The 22,738-nt window shown below is 44.6% G+C and overlaps 1 protein-coding gene across 12 annotated transcripts in view; it reads right to left on the minus strand.

Annotated features, from left to right (window-relative positions):
- Positions 1-22,738, minus strand: part of CDH3 (cadherin 3) — a 106,292-nt gene that overhangs the window by 20,472 nt on the left and 63,082 nt on the right. For all 12 annotated transcript variants that reach the window (XM_081512824.1, XM_081512818.1, XM_081512828.1 and 9 more), the window contains one exon: positions 545-627. In XM_081512824.1, the coding sequence (XP_081368950.1) occupies positions 545-627 (83 nt within the window). The remainder of the gene's footprint in view (positions 1-544; positions 628-22,738) is intronic.

Raw genomic sequence — 22,738 nt, forward strand, 5'->3', positions numbered from 1 at the left:
TGGTAACAGGGTAACCTGTGTATTCTGTTAGAGGAGTAGAGAAGGCATTAGGCAGGTGAGGAGAAACAAGGTGAGGTTATGTGTTCTGTAACTTCAATATTTAAAATTTTGGAACCGTATGGATATATCAGCTGTTCAAAGAATTAAAAGAAACAAAGAAATGTGGCCCAGAGCTTCAGGTCCATCTTCCCAGAGGGTCATGGGATTGACAGTCCCGTGTTGGGATCGCCTTCACTTGTGGTTTACCCTTAGGATGTGGGAAAGACAAAAAGGGAGGTGGGACAGGGAATTCCAGGGAGGAAGGGCACTGGGCCGTTACTCACAAGGCCGCTCTCAGCTCCTCTGGCACCCACTACTGGGCAGCAACAAGCACCGCCCTGCTTAGATGGTTGCCCATGCCCACAGCTGTGGGCCACTGATGGCTAACCCTGCGTGCTCTGCAGGGGTAATGTGGCTCCTGAGAGCCTTGGCAACCTCGGGCTCCTGGCCAGCAGCAGCTGGAGAACGTCTTTCTTCTGTCCTGCAGGTGCACCTGGTGTTTTACCTGGACTGTTTCATCGTTCAGAACAATGAAGTCATCGTCAGTCAGCAGGGCCAACTCTTGCTCAGGGCAGTCTGTGAAGACCACTGTGGGGAAGGGAGGAAAAGAATATTAGGAAGCAGCGGGCTTCTGGAAGCTACCGCATGGGAACCAAGACCTGACAACAGCCCCCTGACTGGATCAAAGGCTGTTTCAGGCCACTGCAGAAGCAGACTTGACTTACTTCATCTGACCAGCCGTGTGACCAAATATGAGTTTCAGATGGGCTCCCAAGTTTGATCTTGAGAAGGAGGACCACTTCAAGGTTTGTAGGACAAAGAACTAAGACCACAGATATTTAGCAACATGAGACCCATGGAGTCTCACAAGACCCAGAGCTGACCCAAGGTCACAGCTGGAGGCAGAAGAGTTGACGCATTTCTGAAGGCTACATGTCTCGCCACATGCCATATGCCTCCTGCTATGCAGTCACCCACACAGATCATTCTGATAACCTCTGGCTATTTCAACTTGTCATGTTCTTCCTAAATTCTCCCTGCTTGGCCACCCTTTAAATAAGCAGTCTGAGTTAATAACTGCCATTCGCTAAGCCAGAGACTGGGTCCATTTCATCTTTACAACTGTGCTACCAAGGTAGGCATTAGCCCCTTTTCAAAGAAGAGACAACTGAGGTTCAGAAGCCTGACCCCAAGCCATATGCTAGAGAGTATTCACAACCAGTATTCTTACCCACTCTTCCTTGTGGCCAAGCATGTAATTAGGAAAACTGCCAGGGGGTACCTCTGGGCCTGTCAGCACCATGCTCTGACTCGGGGGTTCCCTTATGCTGGCCTATGTCGGCTTCCTAGGCTGCAGCACTGCAAGGGCCACAGGGAGAGTCCTGTGCCATGAAAAGGTCAGGGTGAGGTCTCCCCAGTGTCCTTTTTTGAAAAATTGTCCTTTAGTTTCAGATGATGATGATAATTGTTTTAAAAACCCTTCCCTAAAGAAAGGGTAATAGAGGACTATAAAGTGCAAAAGTAATGTGAACATCATGAAGTATTCAAAGCAATATATAAGAATATAACATAAAAAATAGAATTCCAAATAATATTCTGCTATATAATGAATTCCTAATCTCAAGAACAACAAAAAATACACAACCCAGTCTATAAAGAAAAAGGCAAAGGAGGTGAAAATAAGGTATACAATTGGCCAGTAAGCATATGAAAAGATGCTCAATACTATTATCATTTGGGAAATACGAGAGCTTCCCTCATAACTCAGTTGGTAAAGAATCTGCCTGCAATGCAGGAGACCCTGGGTTCAATTCCTGGGTCGGGAAGATCTGCTGGAGAAGGAATAAGCTACCTGCTCTGGTATTTTTGGGCTTCCCTTGTGCCTCCGCTGGTAAAGAATCCACCGCAATGCGGGAAACCTGGGTTCGATCCCTGGGTTGGGAAGATCTCCTGGAGAAGGGAAAAGCTACCCACTCCAGTAACCAAAATCACAGTGAAATACCACTTCATACCTACTAGGGAGGCAAAAAAAAGGTAAATAAGATATAAAGACAGAGGAAGTCTTCTGCATTGGAAATGTGAAATGGTGCAGCCACTGTGAACAAGTTTGGTGGCTCAAAAAGTAAACATAAAATTACCATATGATCCAGCAATTCTACTTCTTGGTTTACACTCTAAAGAGCTGAAAGTAGGAACTCAAACAGACACTTATATATGTATTTTCACAGTATGCCTATTCACTTTCCTGGTGGCTCAGAGGGTAAAGCGTCTGCCTGCAATGCAGGAGACCTGGGTTCAATCCCTGGGTCGGGAAGATCCCCTGGAGAAGGAAATGGCAATCCACTCCAGTATTCTTGCCTGGAGAATCCCATGTTCGGAGGAGCCTGGTAGGCTACAGCCCATGGGGTTGCAAAGAGTCGGACATGACTGAGCGACCTCATTTTCTTTCATTTTCTATTCACAATAGCCAAAAGATGGAAACAACACAAGTGTCCATGAAGATGTAATAAACAAACACAACATGGTCTAAACATACAATGAATATACATACATACACGTATAAACATACATTCTTTATAAGGAATGAAGTTCTGACACATGCTATAACTTGGATGAATCTTGAAAACATTATGCTAAGTAAGATGTCATGCATGTGCGTGCATGCTCAGTCATATCTGACTCAGCGACCTCATGGACTGTAGCCTGCCAGGCTCCTCTGTCCATGGGATTCTCCAGGGGAGAATACTGGAGTGGGTTGCCATATCCTACTGCAAGGGAACTTCCCAACCCAGGGATCGAACCTGAGCCTCCTACGTCTCCTGGATTGGCAGTCGGATGCTTTACCATTGTACCACCTGCTAGGCACAAAAGTGACTGCACTTATATGATGTTAAGTTGCTTCTGTTGTGTCCGACTCTGTGCGACCCCACAGACGGCAGCCCACGAGGCTCCGCCGTCCCTGGTATTTTCCAGGCAAGAACACTGGAGTAGGTTGCCATTTCCTTCTCCAATGCATGAAAGTGGAAAGTGAAAGTAAAGTTGCTCAGTCGAGTCCGACTCTCAGCAACCCCATGGACCGCAGCCTACCAGGCCTCTCTGTCCATGGGATTTTTCCAGGCGAGAGTACTGGAGTGGGTTGGCACTTATATGAGGTACCTAGAATCCTCAAATTAACAGTAAGCAGAACAGAAGTTACATGGGGCTGGCGGGAGGAATGGGTAGTTATTGTTTAATGGGTATGGAGTTTCTGTTTGGGATGATGACAAAATTCTGGAGATGGACTATGGTGATAGCTGCACAACAATTTAAATGTACTTAATGCCACTGAATTGCTTACTTTAAAAGAGTTAAAATGGTCGATTTTATGTTATGCATATTTTTACCTCAATAAAAAAGAAAAGAAGCAATCTGAAGTAGGAATGCAAGATGGGATAGTCACTTTGGAAAACTGTTGGCCAGCATTTACTGAAATTAAATATACATGCACCCCAAGACCCAGTAATTTTACTTTGAGGTATAGACCCAACAAAGATCCACTCACTCAAAGACAAGTATAATAATATTGAGAGCAGCGTTATTTATCACAGCTTAAGACTGGAAACAGCTTCAATGTCCATCAAGGTAGAATGAATAGAAATGTGGTGGAATATTCACATAATGAAATAAATCAATTACAAGGACATACAACAACATGAATGACTCTCACAAACATGGTTAACTGATAGAAGTCAGATACAGAAGGATACATGTATTATTCCGTCAACATGAAGTTCAAAAACAGGTAAAACTGGGTGAAAGAACTTAAAGACATTGGCCATCTTTCCGGGAGAGGAGTTGTACATGGAAGGGGGAGGAAAATGGTCTTAAAAGCATACAGACCTGACTTCAGCACCCCAGAGCCCCAGAGCTCATACACAAGGCAGGCTCCTTCATGGGAAAGCTAGAATGTGCCCGTGAGAAAGAGGAGATTACTTAGAAACCAGCCCTGCCTCCTTGACGACATCCCCACTGAGGAGTCCTGGGCTGTGACAACATGCTCGGCCAGCGAGAGGCGGGGAAAAAGAGATCTAGGCCTAAGTCAGCTCCGAAGGGCCCCAAGCACAGGGAGATCCCCACGGGGACCCTGCCAAATTTATTTATTTGACTGTGCTGAGTCTAAGTTGTGGCATGTGGGATGTTCCTTGTGGCACGCAGGATCCTCAGTTGCAGCATGCAAACTCTTAGTTGTGGCATGCAGAATCTAGTTCCCTGACCATGGATCGAATCCAGGGCCCCCTGCATTGGGAGTGCGAAGTCTTAGCCACTGGACCACCACGAAAGTCCCTATAGTAAGAGTTTTTAAATTATCTAGAGAAGTTCTTATGCTATGAAGATTTAGTACGCAGAATGTGAAACTGCATATATAGTATATGTAAATCTGCACAGGAAAAAAAAACAAAACACTGGAAGGAAATGAAGCTTTCCAATGGCTGGAGTTACCAGCAACTTATTTTCTTATTTTTCTCTATGTCCAAGTTTTCTCTTAACATGAATTGTGTCCCCACTCCCTCAAATTCATATGTTGAAGTCCTAACCCCCAGTACTGCAGAATGTGACCATATTTGGAGAAAGGGCCTTTGAAGAGATGATTAGATTAAAATGAGGTCATGAAGGTGGGCCCTAATCCAGCATGATGAGTGTCCTTTAAGAGGAGGAGGAAATTTGGAAACAAGACAATTACAGAGAGAAGACTATGTACAGACACACAGAGAAGGCCGCCATCTACAAGCTAAGGAGAGATTCTACAAAACAAACCACCCCTGCTGACCCGTGCTGATACTGGACTTCAAGCCTCTTGAGTTGTGAGAAAATAAATCTTTGTGTTTAAGCCCCTCAGTCCTTGTTCCTTTGTTACGGCAGCCCTAGCTGCCTAGAATACAACAGGCATCCATCGAGAGTCAGGAATCCCTCCCGTCATGAATTACTATTATTTACAGCGAATATGTTTATACTTTCTCACTTAATCTTCACCAAGCACCCTATGAAGTAGATTTTACCACTCATTTTCTAAATTGGGAAAATGAGAGGTTAAGCAAATTCACTAAAGTTACATGGCTAGGAAATGGAAGAGTTAGAAGTGGTACCTAGACCTGTCCAGATGGAGTTATTTTTTTTAACCACTATGGTTATATTATCTTTCTGATACACTTGAGAGTATGTTTTCTCATCTCCTCCCCAGCCCCCATTACCTGTTGTCCTTCTCCATCTATTGAAATAGCAAAGATTGATTTTTAGATGTCCAGTGGGGCAATGTGATATTTGGAGAAAAGTACTAGATTTGCGGATAATAACAGTAACTCTCTTAGAGTTGTGAGGACTAAATGCAAAGAGCTGAAAAATAGGAAAATGCATTATGGCTGAGCCTGCTGTTAATATCATTAATGGAGATGAAGACCCATTCTTGTGTAGGCACTGACCTTAACTTGCTGGGTGAGCCTGGGAAAGGCACTTGACTTCTCTGGACCCCCAGAATCAATTGTTTGCTAAAGCTTTGAGCCTAAAGCCTACCTTCCCTTGGTTTGAAAGGAGAGAAGTATGCTATTAAAAGATGTATTCAAGAATGGCAGGACCAAACACAGTTTCCCCTTGATGTAAAAAGAAGAAAAGCTTAAAGGGAATACTTTAAGTCACTAGGTGATTCAGTGTTGCTTAAAGAGGTGTTAAGGACACATGCAAAGGTTCTTCAAAACTCCAGTAGCTTGAACCATCAGTGTGTTGATGCAGAACTTGAATTAACTTATTAGGAATTCAGGTTTTCTCATTTGGAAGATGAAAATTAGACAGACTTCACAGTGTCATCTTGAATATCAAGTAAGATAAAACCACAGAACACAGATGTGTAAAGCTCAGAACTTTATACGGACTCTTATACCACCGGAGAAAATGGGAGTTCAGAGGTGAGATGGCGTACCCAACATCGTACAACTAGTGAGTGGAATTAGAGAGATGGGAAGGAGGTTTAAGAGGGAGGGGACATACGTATACCTATGGCTGATTCATGCAGATATATGGCATAAACCAACACAATATTGTAAAGTAATTACCCTCCAATTAAAAATTAATTTTAAAAATTGATTGGTAAAATTCACCAGTGGCGGGGGTGGTGGTGGTGGAGAATTGGAACACAGGGTGGTCATATTCTAAAATCAAGTTCTTCAACACAGCATTCATTCAAGAACAAGTCAAGTGTTTTCTAAGTGCCCAACATTCTTCTAGATACTAGGGATGCATTGGGGAACACAAACATGTATCTCCAAGTACCTTTAAGTTCTTACAGGATGCTGCCTCCTGTCCAAAATGACTTTTCCACAGCTATCTACAAAACTAATCAATAATGCATTGATTGTAATAGCTAAAGTCGAGACAATCTAGATGTCCATCGATTAACTTTGTGTTATGATACCATCTATACAAGAGAACATTATACAGCCATTAAAAAAATGCTATAAAAGATAAGGAAGCCCCTGTGTGTTGATATGGAAAGATCTCTAAGACATATTGTTAATTTAAAAAAAATATATAGAACAATATAGTCTATGCTAACATTTGTATTTTAAAGTGAATATTTCTGCAAGGTGATCCCAAAAACTGGGTTTATGGGTAGAGAGGTCAGTAGCTGAGAAAGAGTAAAGAGACTTTTTTTACTGTGTACCTCTCCGAATTCTGACTGACATGAATGCATTAGCTATTCAAACACTGATTAAAAAAAAAATTAACCATCACTTGTCCTATTCTTAAAATAGCTCTCATTCCTGGTGGCTCAGCCAGTAAAGAATCTGCCTGAAATGCAGGAGACCTGGGTTTGATCCCTGGGTTGGGAAGATCCCTTGGAGAAGGAAATCGCAACCAACTCCAGTATTCTTGCCTGGAGAATTCTATGGACAGAGGAGCCTGGCAGGCTACAGTCCATGGGGTTGCAAAGAGTTGGACACAACTGAGCAACTAACACTTTCACTTTCTAATGGAAGGTCTTCAGCTAGCAGAGGGGCCGGCCAGATAAGCCTGTCAGCTTTTTCACTTAGTAAGAGACTCTCAATGAACTCTCCAATCTTCTCCTACCCAGCAGGGAGCTAATGGACTGACTCTCCTATTACTCAGATGCCTTAATTCCCCAAACTCTAAAAGCTGCCAGAAACCCAGAAACCCTCTTCTTGCTGCCTACAAAATCACCCCCCAGGAATGTACAGAACACTTCACTACCCTGTTTACTGGCACATTCCCATGGTTTTATGGTTCCAAACTTTTGCAGCATTGTATCTGGGCTGTCCATCTGTTCTTAGAGGGCACAGTGGCAACAATCAAGGAGACGTCAATAGTCATGTACTCCAGGTGTACATGCCTCCCACTCAGACTGCACATTTCAGTGGCACCAGCGGGCCTGATCCCATCGGCTCTCACCCATGTTCAGCAGGATGCAGAATACAACCAAGGGGCAGGAGTCAGGCAGGCAGGAACAAGCTTCAAAGACCCACTCTGCCCGAGACACCTAGCTAAGTGTTTTCCTATCCAAGTCCTCAAAAAATAACCCACAAGGTGGCTATTACCATCCTATTCTGACAACTCAGGAAACGAGAGACTGCCCTGGGGTTGAAGTGTCTCAGGAAACAGTTTCAGGGAGGAGAGCAAAGTAGATGAGGCCCAACAACCAGGAAGCAGCAGGACCAGATTTCAAATCTGAGAGGCTGAGGCAGATGAGTAAAAAAGAATATAGGATTCGGGGACTTCCCTGGTGGCCCAGTGGTTAAGAATCTGCCTGCCAATGCAGGGTACACAGGTTCAGTCCCTGGTCCAGAAAGATCCCACATGTCTCATGCCAACTAGGCCCATGTGCCACAACTACTGAAGCCCACGCCCACACACCTAGAGCCTGTGCTCCACAACAAGAGAAGCCACCACGATGAGAAGCCTGCGCACAGCAACTAGAGAAAGTCAGTGCAGCACCGAAGACCCAGTGCAGCCAATAAATAAATAAATAAATATGGGATTTGGAGGCCAAAAGACTTGGGTTCACATCCATCTGGTGAACACACAGAAGCTGTTTTCTCATCTGGAAAATGGGACTAATACCTAGCTCATAAGATTATTGGGAGAAATAAAGTGGCATAATGTTCACACAGCAATGAGCACTGTGTCTGGACCAGAGTCAGCCCTAATAAAAGGGACCTTTAGCCCACTCACAACTAACCAGGGTTTCTGACTCCAAGTCTAGGCCTCTCTCTGCACCGTAGAGAAACCATCTCTCAAAGCAGGCATGGGGTTAGCTACAGCCATGTAGCTTTACCCGAAGGCTGAAACATCGAGAGGAGAAAGGGACACACAGGACCAAAGAGTGTCCCAGGGTGCTGGCTCAGTCTGCACTTGGAGAGGACTGTTCTGTAGGGGGTACTCCAGGGTTTACTGGGAGAGGTGGAGGATGGAGATCTCACAGTCAAGCTGACCTGCCCAGGGAAACTTGCTGAGGCACCTGTAGAAACATGAGCAGTTTTCTCCGCAAGCCATGAGTCACACAGAGGCTGGTAAACGATAAGCCCCAGGGCAGATCATTACAACTTCCTCCCAGATGCTTCCTGGCACCACTGGCTTGTATCACTGGTTTCAAAATGAAATTGATCCGAAACCAGGTCTCATCATCACTCATCCTCCTTCTCCCCTTCCTTCTAACAGCCAATGAAGTAAGCTGATTCCCGTTCCTGACTGCAGTCTAGCTCCACAGGCCACGAATCTTGGCCAAGTCATGGAGGCATGAATGGGCTTGTGGCAACCTGTTTCTGGGGCAAGCTGGTGAGTACTGATGAGCACATGGGGCAACAGTTTAGATTGTAAGGCTGCAAAACAAGAGACCTAAACATAGCTCTTACTTCCACACCCACATAGGATCTTAAAGTCATTTGACTGCTTTAAACTCTGTTTCTCCCACAGAGATTCTGAATCATAAAGTCTATGAACCTGATGAAGAGGTAGGCATCTGTACCAATATAAATTGCTAGGTTTCAGCACTGAGTCTAAATACACAGTACCAGGGACTTCCCTGTTGGCCAGTGGTTAAGACTCTAGGTGCCCAATGCAGGGGGCCTGGGTTTGATCCTTGGTTAGGGAACTAGATCCAAAATCCCCCAACTAAGAGTACACATGCAGCAATGAAGACCCAGCGCAGCCAAATAAATAAATATTAAAAAAAAAAAAACAAAAACACAACACATGCAATTCCTAGAATACTGTTGAGGAAGGGAGTTAGTAACCTGAGGCTGCCTCTAGAGAAAAAAAAAAATCTTTTTTTTTTTTTTTTTTAGATTAGAGCTCTAGTATATCTGCTAGATAGAAACATTCAGTGGAACCAGGAGTCCCTGGCCTGTGCTCAAAGCTCCTCTCTAAAGACCATCCTGCCAAGCATGGCCTCAGATCCTGAGCTGGCAGCACTGTAAAACCTGGTCAAGAAGGGTTGAGTCCCTGGAGTACTAGAGCCATTGAAAGAAGAAAGCTTTTGCTTTTTAAACAGACTTCTAAGAATTAATGGATACTAGACTGATAACTCATTCCAGGCCTGCTTTTAGGTTGGAATTGAGTGGACGCCTCCAAACTCTCAAGGGCACACCCTTGAAAGTCAGACGCTTGTCTTCTCAGCCATGACACAGAGGTGCTATGTAGTCCCAATGTCCAACCTTACTGGATGTTATGGTAAAATCAAACCATCCATCATTTTGGGGTAAATGTCCTTCAAATGATCAATCTTGGACAGTTTCCCTATTGATCTTTGGACATCTTGATGAGAAGGAAAGAATAACACCAGTTTAAAAGTGTTACAGCCAAAAGGCATCTTGTTGGGGAATGGGGGAGATACTGTCAAAGACCTTTCCATTCTAGCTTGCTTTAGGGACACCTCTAGCTTATAAAGCAAACAAATTTATCCTTGTAGCTATCATTATCTTTTATTAAGGGATTAGGATAAAAAGGTGAGAGGGAAAGTGTATGGAATTGCCTTTAAAGAAGATTTTGGCATTTTCCTGAGTAAAATCATACATGGAAAATAGTTCACTTACTAAGAAATACAAATTAAAAGGACAAGTGTTGTGAAATACTTGGGGAATGGATGCTGCTAAATATTGTTAGAGGGTTAGAGGAATGTAAATTGGCAGAAACTTTTTGGCAATTAAGACTTAAAGAAATCCTTTGATCAAGGAATTGTGCCAGGAAATCAACCAACCATACCTGCACTGATGTTCATTGACTATTGCTTAGTGTTTAAAAAGTCTCAACAACTTAACTTTCAACAGAACACTTAAGTACGTGTGCTACAGTAGCTCAAAAGTCACATCTACAGCCTTCAATGTTGTAAAAAATATCAATGAAAAACAGTGGTCTGTTCAGGGGAAAAAAACACATTATAAAAACAGCCATTTATAGCTTATAGCCTGAGCCTGACAATTATAACATAAAATATTAATATTTTTATACTTGTAAATAAACATGGTGGGGGTGGAGCTGAGTCTTGGCCGCCAGGAAAGCAGACTAGTTCTCTCCACAACCAACAACCTTCCAAGCCAAAGAGGTCCAAGATAGAGGAGGGTGAGCAGAATCTGATCTGAGGAGGCCAATAGGCAGAGGCCAAGAGGCATGCTGGGTGGCAGGGGTAGGACATGGGGAGCCTGTGAGGCATTCTGGGAGCCCCAAAGGCTGTCCAGTGGTATGCTGGAAGATGAAGCATCCCAAGTGTCCTGCCATAGCTGTTTGGCATTCTCAGAGAAGCCAAACTCTGATTCCCAAATGCTGAGAGCAGCACAAGAGGACCCACTGCCTTGGATGCGTTCATGATGACCCATCACCACAAGATCACCACCGTGGGGAATGCTAAAGAGTCAAGCACAGGGCTAGAGCTGAAGCATTTGATGAAAGGCATTCTCAAATGGCTGTTGGTGCAAGGAATGGCTTTACAAAGCCCTTCTCCGATTCACAGAAGTAGAAAATGAAGCTGGATCATTGAGAAAGCAAGTCAGGAGGGCCAGCTGTGGGGCGATAAAGCAATGGGACTCAGGCCCTCTCCCTCAGATATCCTCAAGGCAGACTTGGTTAGGAAAACGGATGTGGAAGATCTATTGAAAATGTTCGTTTGAAATGACTAAAGTCCTTGATGGCTGGTAGACCTCCATTCTGCTCCTCTTCCAGTTTTTTCACAGTAAACATGTTTTGCAATCAGAAAGAGATGTGATTTTGCCCACCTCTGACTAGTAAAGTTATATGGCAACTCCATGTTGTTGAGGAGGAAGCAATTCTTTCTAGAGAAGTTTTCCCTCTCTGCAGAAAGCTCTTTGGAAAGACCTAAATAATGTTACTCAGGTTTCTCTCACCCTTGGGAGCTGGGTCCTTCCTTGTACTCTCCAGAGAGAAACCCAAGCTGAGTTGTACTCCACAGCCCTCTGGCAGTTCCAGACACAGATGACTCAAAGCTCAGTGTTAGTGTGCTGTCAGTGATCCCCACCCCAAGAATGAGAGCAGAGATCTGGAGACTGACCTGGGACCTCTGGGATATCAATCAAGGGTCTGGTGGGCAAAAGTGCTGCACACTGGCCCTGCAGCCTGGGGCAGGTCACTTCATATTTAAGCTGTTAAAATTAAGCACTCAACAAATTATTTTTAGTCTCTAAAATGGGAACACACATACACATACATACCCAGGCTCTGGTTAGAGCCAAATAAAATGCATTGTGCTTTTCAAAGCACAATTAAGTATTCAAAACTAGTGACAGTGATTTAAAAAGCAAAACAAAAAAATCAAGAAGGTAAAGGTCATTTGAAATACTGAGGTAAAAAAAAAAAAAGAAATACTGAGGTAAGCAGAAAATTAAGGAAAAAAAAAAAAAAAAGGATCAACTGCCATTAAGACAAGCATTGGAAGTTAAATTCAAAATGCCACACTTTCAGATGTTCCCTGGCAGTCCAGTGGTTAGGACTTGGTGCTTTCACTGCTGGTGGCCCAGGTTCAGTCCCTGGTCAGGGAACTAAGCTCCTTGCAAGCCAAGGGGCCAAAGGAGGTTGGGGCAGGGGGAGCCACACTTCCATTCACATGTCACAAATCTGTCCCTTTCTTTTATATCCTCTCTAAAAGAGATACACTTAGCTCTTCACAACGGTCTTCATGATATCACAGAGCAATGGTTCCCAAACACAACTGATAAAATCACCTGGAGAACTTTTTAAAAAACATTCAGATTCCCTGCTTCCAGCCCACCCATCACTTCTACTGAATCAGTTTCTGGAGGTGGATCCAGGGAAGACAGTTTGCTGGTTTTTTAAAATTCCTGATTCTCACCTTTATTTCTTGTAAGGTAAATTGGTATGGATTTTTGAGGGCGCTTCAGAGTATGTATTAAAATTTCAAATGTCCAGATCCTTCTTCTGACCAACATATATACCTGTCTTTCTATATCTACCCCCTGATGCTTTAAAGGCATAATCCATAATCTTAAAATCATTATGTCAAAGAGCAAATTCATGATCTTCTTTGTTCTTGGCCTAAATCTGGTCCTTTTCCAGTCTCTCTCCAGGGAAGGGCACAGAATGTACTTAGCTACACAAACCCCAAATCTGGGCCTCAGAAGCAGCCCAAGGTCTGTGTCTAGAGTACCCAAATTCAAATGTTGGTTTCTGTGACAAGACTTTGAGAAATATGTTACCATTATCTGTAAGATGGGAAGGATGCCAGTAATACCTATTTCAGTTAAAGGAGTTACTATTTGGCATAGTGCCTAGCCTATGGTTATCTAGCATCCTTTTCTTTGACCATTTCTCCCTCAGACTTTTCCTTGCCAGTCAGTCACCAAGACTCATGTCTCTCCATCTCTCCTTCTCCCAGCTTAGTATTTACTATATCATTTTTAGCCTAAATGAATACAGTATTCTCCACTTTAATAAAGGAGGATCTTTCAAAAATTCTATAGATGATACATTTGAGAAGATAAGATCACTTCCTTTTTTGAAACTTATCAGTGATGTGCCACTCTCCTCTGGATAAAACCAAAATCTCTAATGCACCCAGTCCCTATCTCCACTGTCTAGCCACAGTGGCCCTCTTAAGTGCATCATAACCCCTTGCCACAGGGCATCTGCACACCTGCTCCTTCAGTGTCTCCTACATTCCCATTCCAATGCCACCCAGTTAACCCCCAACATCTTCCAGATCCAAATTCAAAAATTACTTTCTTAGGAAAACTTTCCCTCAACCCTCCCAAAGTACATCAGTTTCCCCTGTTAAAAACTCTTCTGTGCTCAGTCTTGTCCAACTCTTTGCAGCCCCAAGGACTGTAGCCTGCCAGACTCCTCTCCATGGAATTTTCCAGCAAGAATTCTGGAGTGGGTTGCCGTTTCCTACTCCAGGGGATCTTCCCGATCCAGGTATGGAAACTGTGTCTCTTGCCTCTTCTGCATTAGCAGGCAGATTCTTTATCACTAGAGCCACCTGGGAAGCCCATTTAACTCTCTTCCATAGGATTCATTACAACTTGTAATTACACGTTCACTTCTATTGCCTATCTCCCTTAACTAGTCTACATAATGCCCAAAGGCAAAGATTGTTAGAATCTGCTTATTACTATATCCCAACACCTAGCACAGTGCCTGACACAAAGTAGGCATTCAGTAATTGTTGAATGAACTACGAAAGTCCCTTGACCCAGCAATTTTGCCTCTAGGAATGCAGTCTAAAGATACATGTATAACAACTAGTCTAGCTGTACCGACATGGCTATTATTACCACTGCTAACACCTAGCATTTATTTATTTCATGCTTTATTATACACTAACTCAGCCTTATGAGAGCCTCATTATTATCCCTATTTTACAGATGAGGAAATTGAAGCATAGAGGTTAAGCAAATTTACCCAAGTTTCTACAGCTAGTAAGTAGACAGACTGAACACAGGCACAGTGGCTCTGGAACTCCACACAGTTATATTTTTTGCAGACTGCAGTTGTCAAAATTTGAAATGGTGCTGGAAATACTAAAGTCTCACTTTACAAGCAAAGTTTGAAGAAATTAAAATCTCCCAAATTAAGAAGAATGTAAAAAGTGACATAAATTCACAACAAGAGAGACTAGTGAATTATAAGCATCTAATGGTTTTAGAAAAAGCAGAGGAACCAGAGATCAAATTGCCAACATCCAATGAATCATCGAAAAAGCAAGAGAGTTCCAGAAAAACATCTATTTCTGCTTTATTGACTATGCCAAAGCCTTTGACTGTGTGGATCACAATAAACTGTGGAACATTCTTCAAGAGATGGGAATACCAGACCACCTGACCTGCCTCCTGAGAAATCTGTATGCAGGTCAGGAAGCAACAGTTAGAACTGGACATGGAACAACAGACTGGTTCCAAACAGGAAAAGGAGTATGTCAAGGCTGTATATTGTCACCCTGCTTATTTAACTTATATGCAGAGTACATCATGAGGAACGCTGGGCTGGAGGAAGGACAAGCTGGAATCAAGATTGCTGGGAGAAATATCAATAACCTCAGATATGCAGATGACACCACCCTTATCGCAGAAAGTGAAGAAGAACTAAACAGTCTCTTGAAGAAAGTGAAAGTGGAGAGTGAAAAAGTTGGCTTAAAGCTCAACATTCAGAAAACTAAGATCATGGCAACTGGTCCCATCACTTCATGGCAAATAGATGGGGAAATAGTGGAAACACTGCCAGACTTTATTTTGGGGGCTCCAAAATCACTGCAGAGGATGACTGCAGCCATGAAATTAAAAGACGCTTACTCCTTGGAAGTAAAGTTATGACCAACCTAGATAGCATATTAAAAAGCAGAGATGTTACTTTGCCAACAAAGGTCCATCTAGTCAAGGCTATGGTTTTTCCAGTAGTCATGTATGGATGTGAGAGCTGGACTGTGAAGAAAGCTGAGCACCGAAGAATTGATGCTTTTGAACTGTGGTGTTAGAGAAGACTCTTGAGAGTCCCTTGGACTGCAGGGAAATCCAACCAGTCCATCCGAAAGGAGATCAGTCCTGAGTGTTCACTGGAAGGACTGATGTTGAAGCTGAAACTCCAATACTTTGGTCACCTGATGCAAAGAGCTGACTCATTTGAAAAGACCCTGATGCTGGGAAAGATTGAGGGCAGAAGGAGAAGGGGACGATAGAGGAGGAGATGGCTGGGTGGCATCACCAACTCAATGGACATGAGTTTGGGTGGGCTCCAGGAGTTGGTGATGGACAGGGAGGCCTGGCGTGCTGCGGTTCATGGGAGTCGCAAAGAGTCGGACACGACCGAGCAACTGAACTGAATTCCCTTATTCCACACACGTATACTTCACATATGTTCGTAAGAGGACATGTCTTGAATCATGGGAGTTATGAATTATTTGAGGTTTCCAATGGTAAATCTTTAATATCAGTGCAATCACCCTGTACAAGACTGTTTATTGCAGTGATATTTGGGTTTAAGAAAAAAATCCATAAGTGCCTCTTAGAAAATAAGATCAGAAATAAGTATTTTCTTTAAGGACGGAAATTGTTTTATTCTTCAAAATGCTTGCTAACTAGATTTTGAAAACTAAAGAGAAACTTGAGAAAAAGTGCATTTCACTTTGACTAAATATCACACCCTCTAGCTTTTAACATCCAAGGAAAATAATTCAAGTGCTAACACATTTGATATTTCGCATCTGATTTCTGCAATTTAAATTTTTAGAGTTTTTTATTTCAAATGGTTTTGAAACATTCAGATAATTAAATCTTAAAACAATGGTTAGTGTGAAAACTCATGATTTTTAAATGTTATAGTAACTTTACTAGGCTTACTGCAAAGTCTGTCTTGAAAGTATCATTCAAACATAAAAGTTTAATTTATCTGAATGGGGTCAAGAGGAACAATTTATTCAATCTTCTTTCTGCAGCAGTCTTTCCTAATAAGGTGATTCCTGAGAGTTAGATTTCTAAAAATCCAAACACCTCACAATTTTTACGGTAACTCCCCCCTACTTCCACGTCTGCAGAAGATAAAAATAGGGGGTTAGCTAAATAAATCATGGTATATCTGGCAGGTAGAAAGACTATGGAGCTGTCAAAAGCAAGTTAGAAGTGTATTTACCAGTCTGGAAAGATGTCTGTGACTCAGTAAGTTAAAAAAAAAGAAAAAGTAAGTTGGAGAATGATTGTAAGTGTGATATAGGTCCAATCCTTGTTATAAAACTTCCTGTGTGTACACCTAATTTCTTTGTCAAGAAAAAGGTCTACAAGGATTCACGTTCAACTATTAACTGTGCTTATCCTACAGGAGCAGAACTGAGGAAGAGAAGCACTTTCACATGTTTATTTTTGATTTGCTTCTGTTGAGATGCAGTGGAGTTCAATGGTTAAAGCTCAGGCAGCTTAGATTTGAATCCAAGTTCTGCTATCTACTATTTTCATAATCCTGGGCAAGTTATTTAACCTCTCTGGCCTCAGTGGCCTCATTTGTAAAATGGGGTGGTAATGAAAGTGAAAGTGAAGTCGCTCAGTTGTGTCTGACTCTTTGTGACCCCATGGACTGTAGCCCACCAGGCTCCTCCATCCATAGAATTTTCTAGGCAAGAGTACTGGAGTGGGTTGCCATTTCCTTCTCCATGGGATCTTTCCGACCCGGGGATCGAACCTGGGTCTCCCGCACTGCGGGCAGACGCTTTACTGTCTGAGCCACCAGGCACCTACTTCAAGGCACAATATGGTGATTAAACAAGGTAATACATGTAAAATGCTGAGAAGCTGTACCTGTCACATAGTCCATGCTATTATTTTGTTGAAAAACACTGTCTTTAGAGTGAACAAATATTCACATATTAACGTGAAATCCCAGCCAGTGAGCCCAACTCTACACAAACTATATAAAATACTATATATGAAAGGGGGTGTGACAGAAATAGAAAGCTCCCTAGGCAATTCTGACAGTCAGCCAAGCTTGCAAACTACTGACTCAAAACCAGTTGAGTTCCAGTTGGGGAATGAAGCAGCATTCTGGAAGCAGAAAAAGACCATAAAAGACCAGAAAATAGTAGGTATTGAAGCCCTGGTGGGAAGCCCCGGCTGAAGCTGATTCTGGGGTGAGGGCAGGGTGTGGACCTGGCATCTTGTTCTGGCTTGTGTGAGGGGAGCCCACAAGTAGCTGTCTTCTCTCTCTGCCTGAAGCTACAACAAGATGGGGCTCGCTGGGAGGAGGCAGGCGGCCTTAAGCAAGACACCCAGGATGGCAGCTGAGCCCTCCAGCCTTGCCCTCTATCTGACCGACCATGTCCAGGGCTAGCCACGGAGATGCTTCCCACACACGGGAGTTAGGGCCGCAAGGCCAAGGAGCTGGGATCAGAGCACCTGCCTCAGGCCCAGGAGCCCGGTCTCCCTCGCTTGTGCCCAGACGGATGCCATCAGGTGTGTCCTCACTGCCAGGTCTGACAAGAGCCTGAACAACTTCTGAATGGACCTGAACTGGCGGGGTGGGGTGGGGGAGACAGTTCCAGTGGGAAATATGCTAGTTTCCAAACTTGGGGGAGGAATCTTCTCAGAAAAACACACAGGCATACAATTAATTCCAGGGAAAGCAGAGACTTCTTAAAGTTAATGTGAGACCCTGAGGTCTGACCTCCCTGCTGGGCAAGATCAACCTGTTTCTAGTCTCCAGCACAGGTTTGAGGCTTCTTGGTAAGGGAGACATAATTTCAAGCTAATCACATGTGCTTTCAAGCAAGGAAGAGTGGGGTTACTGAGACTGAAGAGGAAGAGGAAAGCCTGGGCTCATGCCTCCCTGGCCCCACTCCCAATCTAGCCCCTGGGACACTCAGAATCCTGAGGGAGGGCCTCTCTCTCCTCCTCCTAGGGTTCTGTGTGGCCCACAGAGGTTCTGTGAGCGGGAAGCAGCCCCCAGCCCTCCCGCCTCCTAGCTGTGTGGCCCTGGCTCGGAGCCCTCTCCTCGGATGGCAGTGACAGAGCCCCAGCTGTGAGCTCAAAGATGGGGTAAAGGGAGGAAGGAAAGTGTTCACTGGGCTTTCCTCCCCAGGAGAAGGTGTTTTGGCTCACCGAGCAAACAGCAGGACCCCAGAACCCTGAAGTTCATCAGGACCCTGGCAGCCACAGCCGGGGGAGATTTTGGTCAGTTTGAGGAATTTGCAGGCTACTGATGTTCTAGGAGAACCACAACCACATGGGTGCCCAAATTTGGCTGGGAGAGCAGGGTGGGTACTGGATATCAAGCTCCTCCACTCAGAGCAGGGCTAGGGGAGGTCCTTGATGCTGGGAGAAGGTGAACATGGGATAAGGAGAGGGAGGAGATGAACAACCAGAACTGCCAGTGAGAGCACTGTCAGCTGTGGGGCCTGGTATCTGGGCCCTCCCTGTTCCCCCACATCCTAAAAGGGCGGCTGGGGGCCTGGATGGAACTCTCCCCTCCTCAGCCCCGCCCCCACCACTCCAGATCCTGGTGATTAACAGAGGCCTGCCTGTGGAGGGAACAGGAATTCAGAGGTCTTGGGTCAGATGTTAACCATTTCCAATCTTCCCAGCGTGGCTGAGACCAGAGGACTCACAACCCTGACTCCCAAGTACCTCACACATAGGAGTCCAACCTGCTTCAAGTCCTGACTCCACAATTTACTGGCTGGGTGACCTTGGAGGAGTTACAAAGTCACAAGCCTAGATTTCCTATCCAGTGAAATGGGGCCAATTCCACTCCCCTCATGGGGCTTTTAGGAGGATTAAAGGGGCTTATTACATAAAGTACGGAGTGTAGTTTCTGGAACTCAGTAAGCACTCCAGTAAATGGTATTTAGGTTGTTTTTTTTCTGATTTGTTTTGTTTGAAAGCCCTTCTGTGCCAGCCCTGCTACCTGGTAATGCCAGCTAACTAAATGAAACGAGGGGGAAGATTCAGCTGAAGCTGACCACGTCTTCGGGTCTGGGAAAAGTCGGGAGTCGAGAAGGGACGGTGGAGGTGGGCCCAGGGTCCTGGATCCAGAGAAGACTTACAAGACACTGGCCTCCATGAGGGCACACCTGGAACTCCAGCCACATCTCCTGCCTTTCCCAAACACCATGCTGCCTCTCCTATGGGGGATGGAAGTTCTGAGCTGGACTGGACCCTCCTACTTCGCTCTTGTTCTCCACACCTTACACTCCATGGTCCAGCCAGACTAAACATGTTTAAGTTCCTGGACCCCATATGCTGTTCCCTTGGCAGGAACACTCCCTGCCACCCCTCATGTCCCAACCCCTTCCCCAGCCTCTGCCTTGGACATCACTTCCTCCAGGTGCCCTCCACCTCCAAGAGCACATCAGCAGCCCTTCATATGTGACTCTATATTTTTCTCCCTTGATTACATATATTATTTTGTCCATCACCCCCCACTAGTAGGTGGAATGGCCTGCAAAGCCCACTAAGGGATACTTGGCACCTAGACTAGAGCCTCACACTTGGTAGGTGCTCAATAGATATTTGCTGAATGAAGGATTCACTATTAAAATTGCCTGGTGACTGATCTGCTTCCTCCTGTAGTTAGGGAGCTCACTGAGGTGAAGGAGCTGTGGGCCTTGCTTGCCTGTGAACTCTGAGCACCCAGCAGGTAGTCGGGCATTTGTTGGCGGCATAACAACCAGTCAGCTTGGCCTTGAGTCTCAGACACCTCACTGTCTCTGTGATGAGGGAGGAGCTGGACTCGACCACCTTGGCCACATGAGGAGGCTGCCACCCACCCACACGCAGGTCAAGACAGACATCTCCACCTAGGAAAACGTTCTCACCTGAGAAATTCAGGGCCCTCTACAGATTCCCCTTCTACTTTGGGGGAGTTGACAAGCATGAGCTTAAGGAAAAATAAAGGAAAGGATTTCTCCCTCAAAACAAAGGATGTGACCAGGTACTTAATAAAGAACTTAATAAAGAACTGCTGTCTCTTAGCACAGGGCCAGGTGGGAAGCAGGAATCCAGAGGGGATGGGTCTGGTAAGGAGACTGTTGGGAGAAGGGGATGGCAGATAAAATCCAGAAGAGGCTCAGCAACTTCAAGACACAGAAAAGCTGACATCTCAGTACTCAGCCACTGTGCTGAGATCCCAGGTAATCCTCAGTCAACCCGGCAATTAAGCTCCCAGGTATGTACCTAACTGGCCCGCCTCTACAGTTTCACTTGAACAATGGGGTTTGTGCAGCACTAGCTGTAATAGCCAAAAAAATGGAAACGTCTCAGACGCCCATCAACAGCAGGAGTGTGGATGGTCCCATGATGAATACTATGGAGGAATGACAGTCGACCACAACCACATCCAGAACTATGCGAGAATCCCAAATGTGCAATGAAAGAAGCCAGATCCAAGAGGATATTCCGTTCAAATACAGGCGAATCAGTCCATGGTATTTGAGGTCTGGATAGTGGTTTTCTTGGGGAGGGTAGAGATGGGGAGGGAAGTGGCATCTGAGGTGCTGATAATGCTGTTTCTTGATGTGTGTGCTATAGGGACACAGGTGTTTTAAGTGTCATGTTCAGTTACAGTGGTTCTTTGAATGGAGATGGTTCAGCCTCAGGACAGAGGACTCCACTGCTTTGGGGAGGACTCCACTACTTTGGGGAGAGAGGCCCTTCTCTCCCTTCTCCTCTTCCTCCATCATCCTCCAAACGCTCTGCAGAACTATTGCTTCCTAGAAACTCAAGCTTTTGGTAGGCCATGCCTTCCTCATGCAGCAGGGAGGTGAGGGCACCCTGCATGGGTAACCTAGGAACAGAGTGCCGTGTGAAGAGGTGGGAAGGGAGACTAGAGGTTTGAGACCTGGTCCCCAGGCACCAGCTAACGGTGATGTACGTCAGGCTTTGGCAACCAATCCTACTTGGCTGCTGAGCCAGGAAGGCAAGCCAGGTCGGCTAGAAGCCCCAGTTCCCAACTATTCATTCCACAGAGGCAGATTTATTGGGCACCATGGAATCCCCTTGGGTGTAAACCCTGGCCTTACTGCTGACTTCCCTGGAGACCTCTTGCCAAGTTTATTACCCTCATTTTACAGCTGAGGGGGAGATATCACCACCTGCATGGTAAGGCATTTATAAGCATAAAAAATAACTAATCTCAGACAGTCAGCTCCTCCACGGTAGGGTCTTAGTTTTGTTCATTTTTTTTAGCCACAGTTCAAGAGAAGTGCCTGATACATGCAGCTGTTAAATACATGTTTACTGAAAAAATAACATGTAAATAGAGGGCCTAGCCCATAATGGCAGCTCCAAAACAAAAAGCGATTTTTATACAAGTTGAAATAAGCAAAACCATCCTGAAGTTAACTCCTGCTCAGTCAGATTTATTACTGAACTTTGAAGTTTCCTACCAGAGCTAATGAGGGTTACCTTTAATCTTACCCAACGCTGAATAAGGGTGAGTTGAACTTGTGCAGGGGCTATAATGAAGTACTGGATTTCTTTTACTGTAATTAAGCTGCTTCTCTCAACCATTCACCATGAAGGATGTATAGACCACTTGAAGTCACTTCCTGTTAATCACTGCACCAATACCACACAACCTCCTTCTTCCCACATCGCCTTTGTCTTTGCTTTTAGACCACACTTGAAGGAAGGCAGACCCAAGACTGTGGGGTTGGGGCAGGGAAACATTCCTGCTCTACCTCCTTCCAGATTAACCTCTCACTCTTGGTCTCTGTAAGCCTGGTTTCATCTGACCCAAGCCCCCATCACTAGGACACTTAAGAGACTTCATTCAAGCTGGTTTCCTCTGCAGGTGTGTTTCTGGAAAACTCTATGATGAAAAGGAATAAATGATTAAGTCCTCATGAGGGAGAAGGCTGCTATTGGTGGGATTTGGTGCTCCAACATTGCACTTCTTCATTTCATCCACCTCCCACTTTCTGGTGGTTTAAAAAAACATTCCAGGAAACTTGGGAGTCAGAAACTTCCATTCAAGACCCACTGAGTCACTGCAGAGATGACTTTGGTGAAGTAACAATCACTGAGGTTTCATCTGTAAAATGGGCAGAACTTCACAAGATTGTCGTAATTTTTGCAAATACCTCCTGGGACCTAAAAGTACCAGGTCCTAGGCATAGACCTAGAGGTGAAAGTCATATCTGCGACCCCCAAGGAAAGTCACGAGTTTAGACTAGGGAATTGAATCCATTAAGCTGTTTCTATGTTTCTCCACCTCTAAAACCTCTAGCAGGATTGAGATACAGAGTTTCTGAAGTCCCAGCTCTGGGATTAAGAGCTCAAGTTGTTTAAATGTACCTCACCAGCTTCAAGAGAATGTCAGGAGGATAAAGCAAGCTCAGAGTTGTGCAAATGCTTTGAAGAGGAAAGTGCACATACAAACAAGGTATTAATTATATCAGATAATGTCTTTGAGCTCAACTTCATAGACACCTGTGAAGTTCATAACCTGGGGGCAAACAACAGGGGCAATTGTCCCTTGGCTATAGGGAAACTGTTGTCTGCTTGGCCAAACTTGAGAGTTTGTATGTACACTCAGGACAACCCTTTCAACATGGCTGGAGCCAGGTTGGGGCTCCCACGTATTGAGGATAGGGAGCTGGTATGGAAGGAGGGAGGTAGAAAAGATATCAGCTGTTGAGGACTAAGAGGAGAAATACAACTATTTTTTGCTGCAGAGTCCTAATTTATTGGACAAGTTGGGACCAGAAACTTGC

The sequence above is a fragment of the Giraffa tippelskirchi genome, chromosome 7 (genome assembly GCF_054371585.1).
Source record: "Giraffa tippelskirchi isolate mGirTip1 chromosome 7, T2T-mGirTip1v1.2.pri, whole genome shotgun sequence".
NCBI classification, from domain to species: domain Eukaryota; kingdom Metazoa; phylum Chordata; class Mammalia; order Artiodactyla; family Giraffidae; genus Giraffa; species Giraffa tippelskirchi.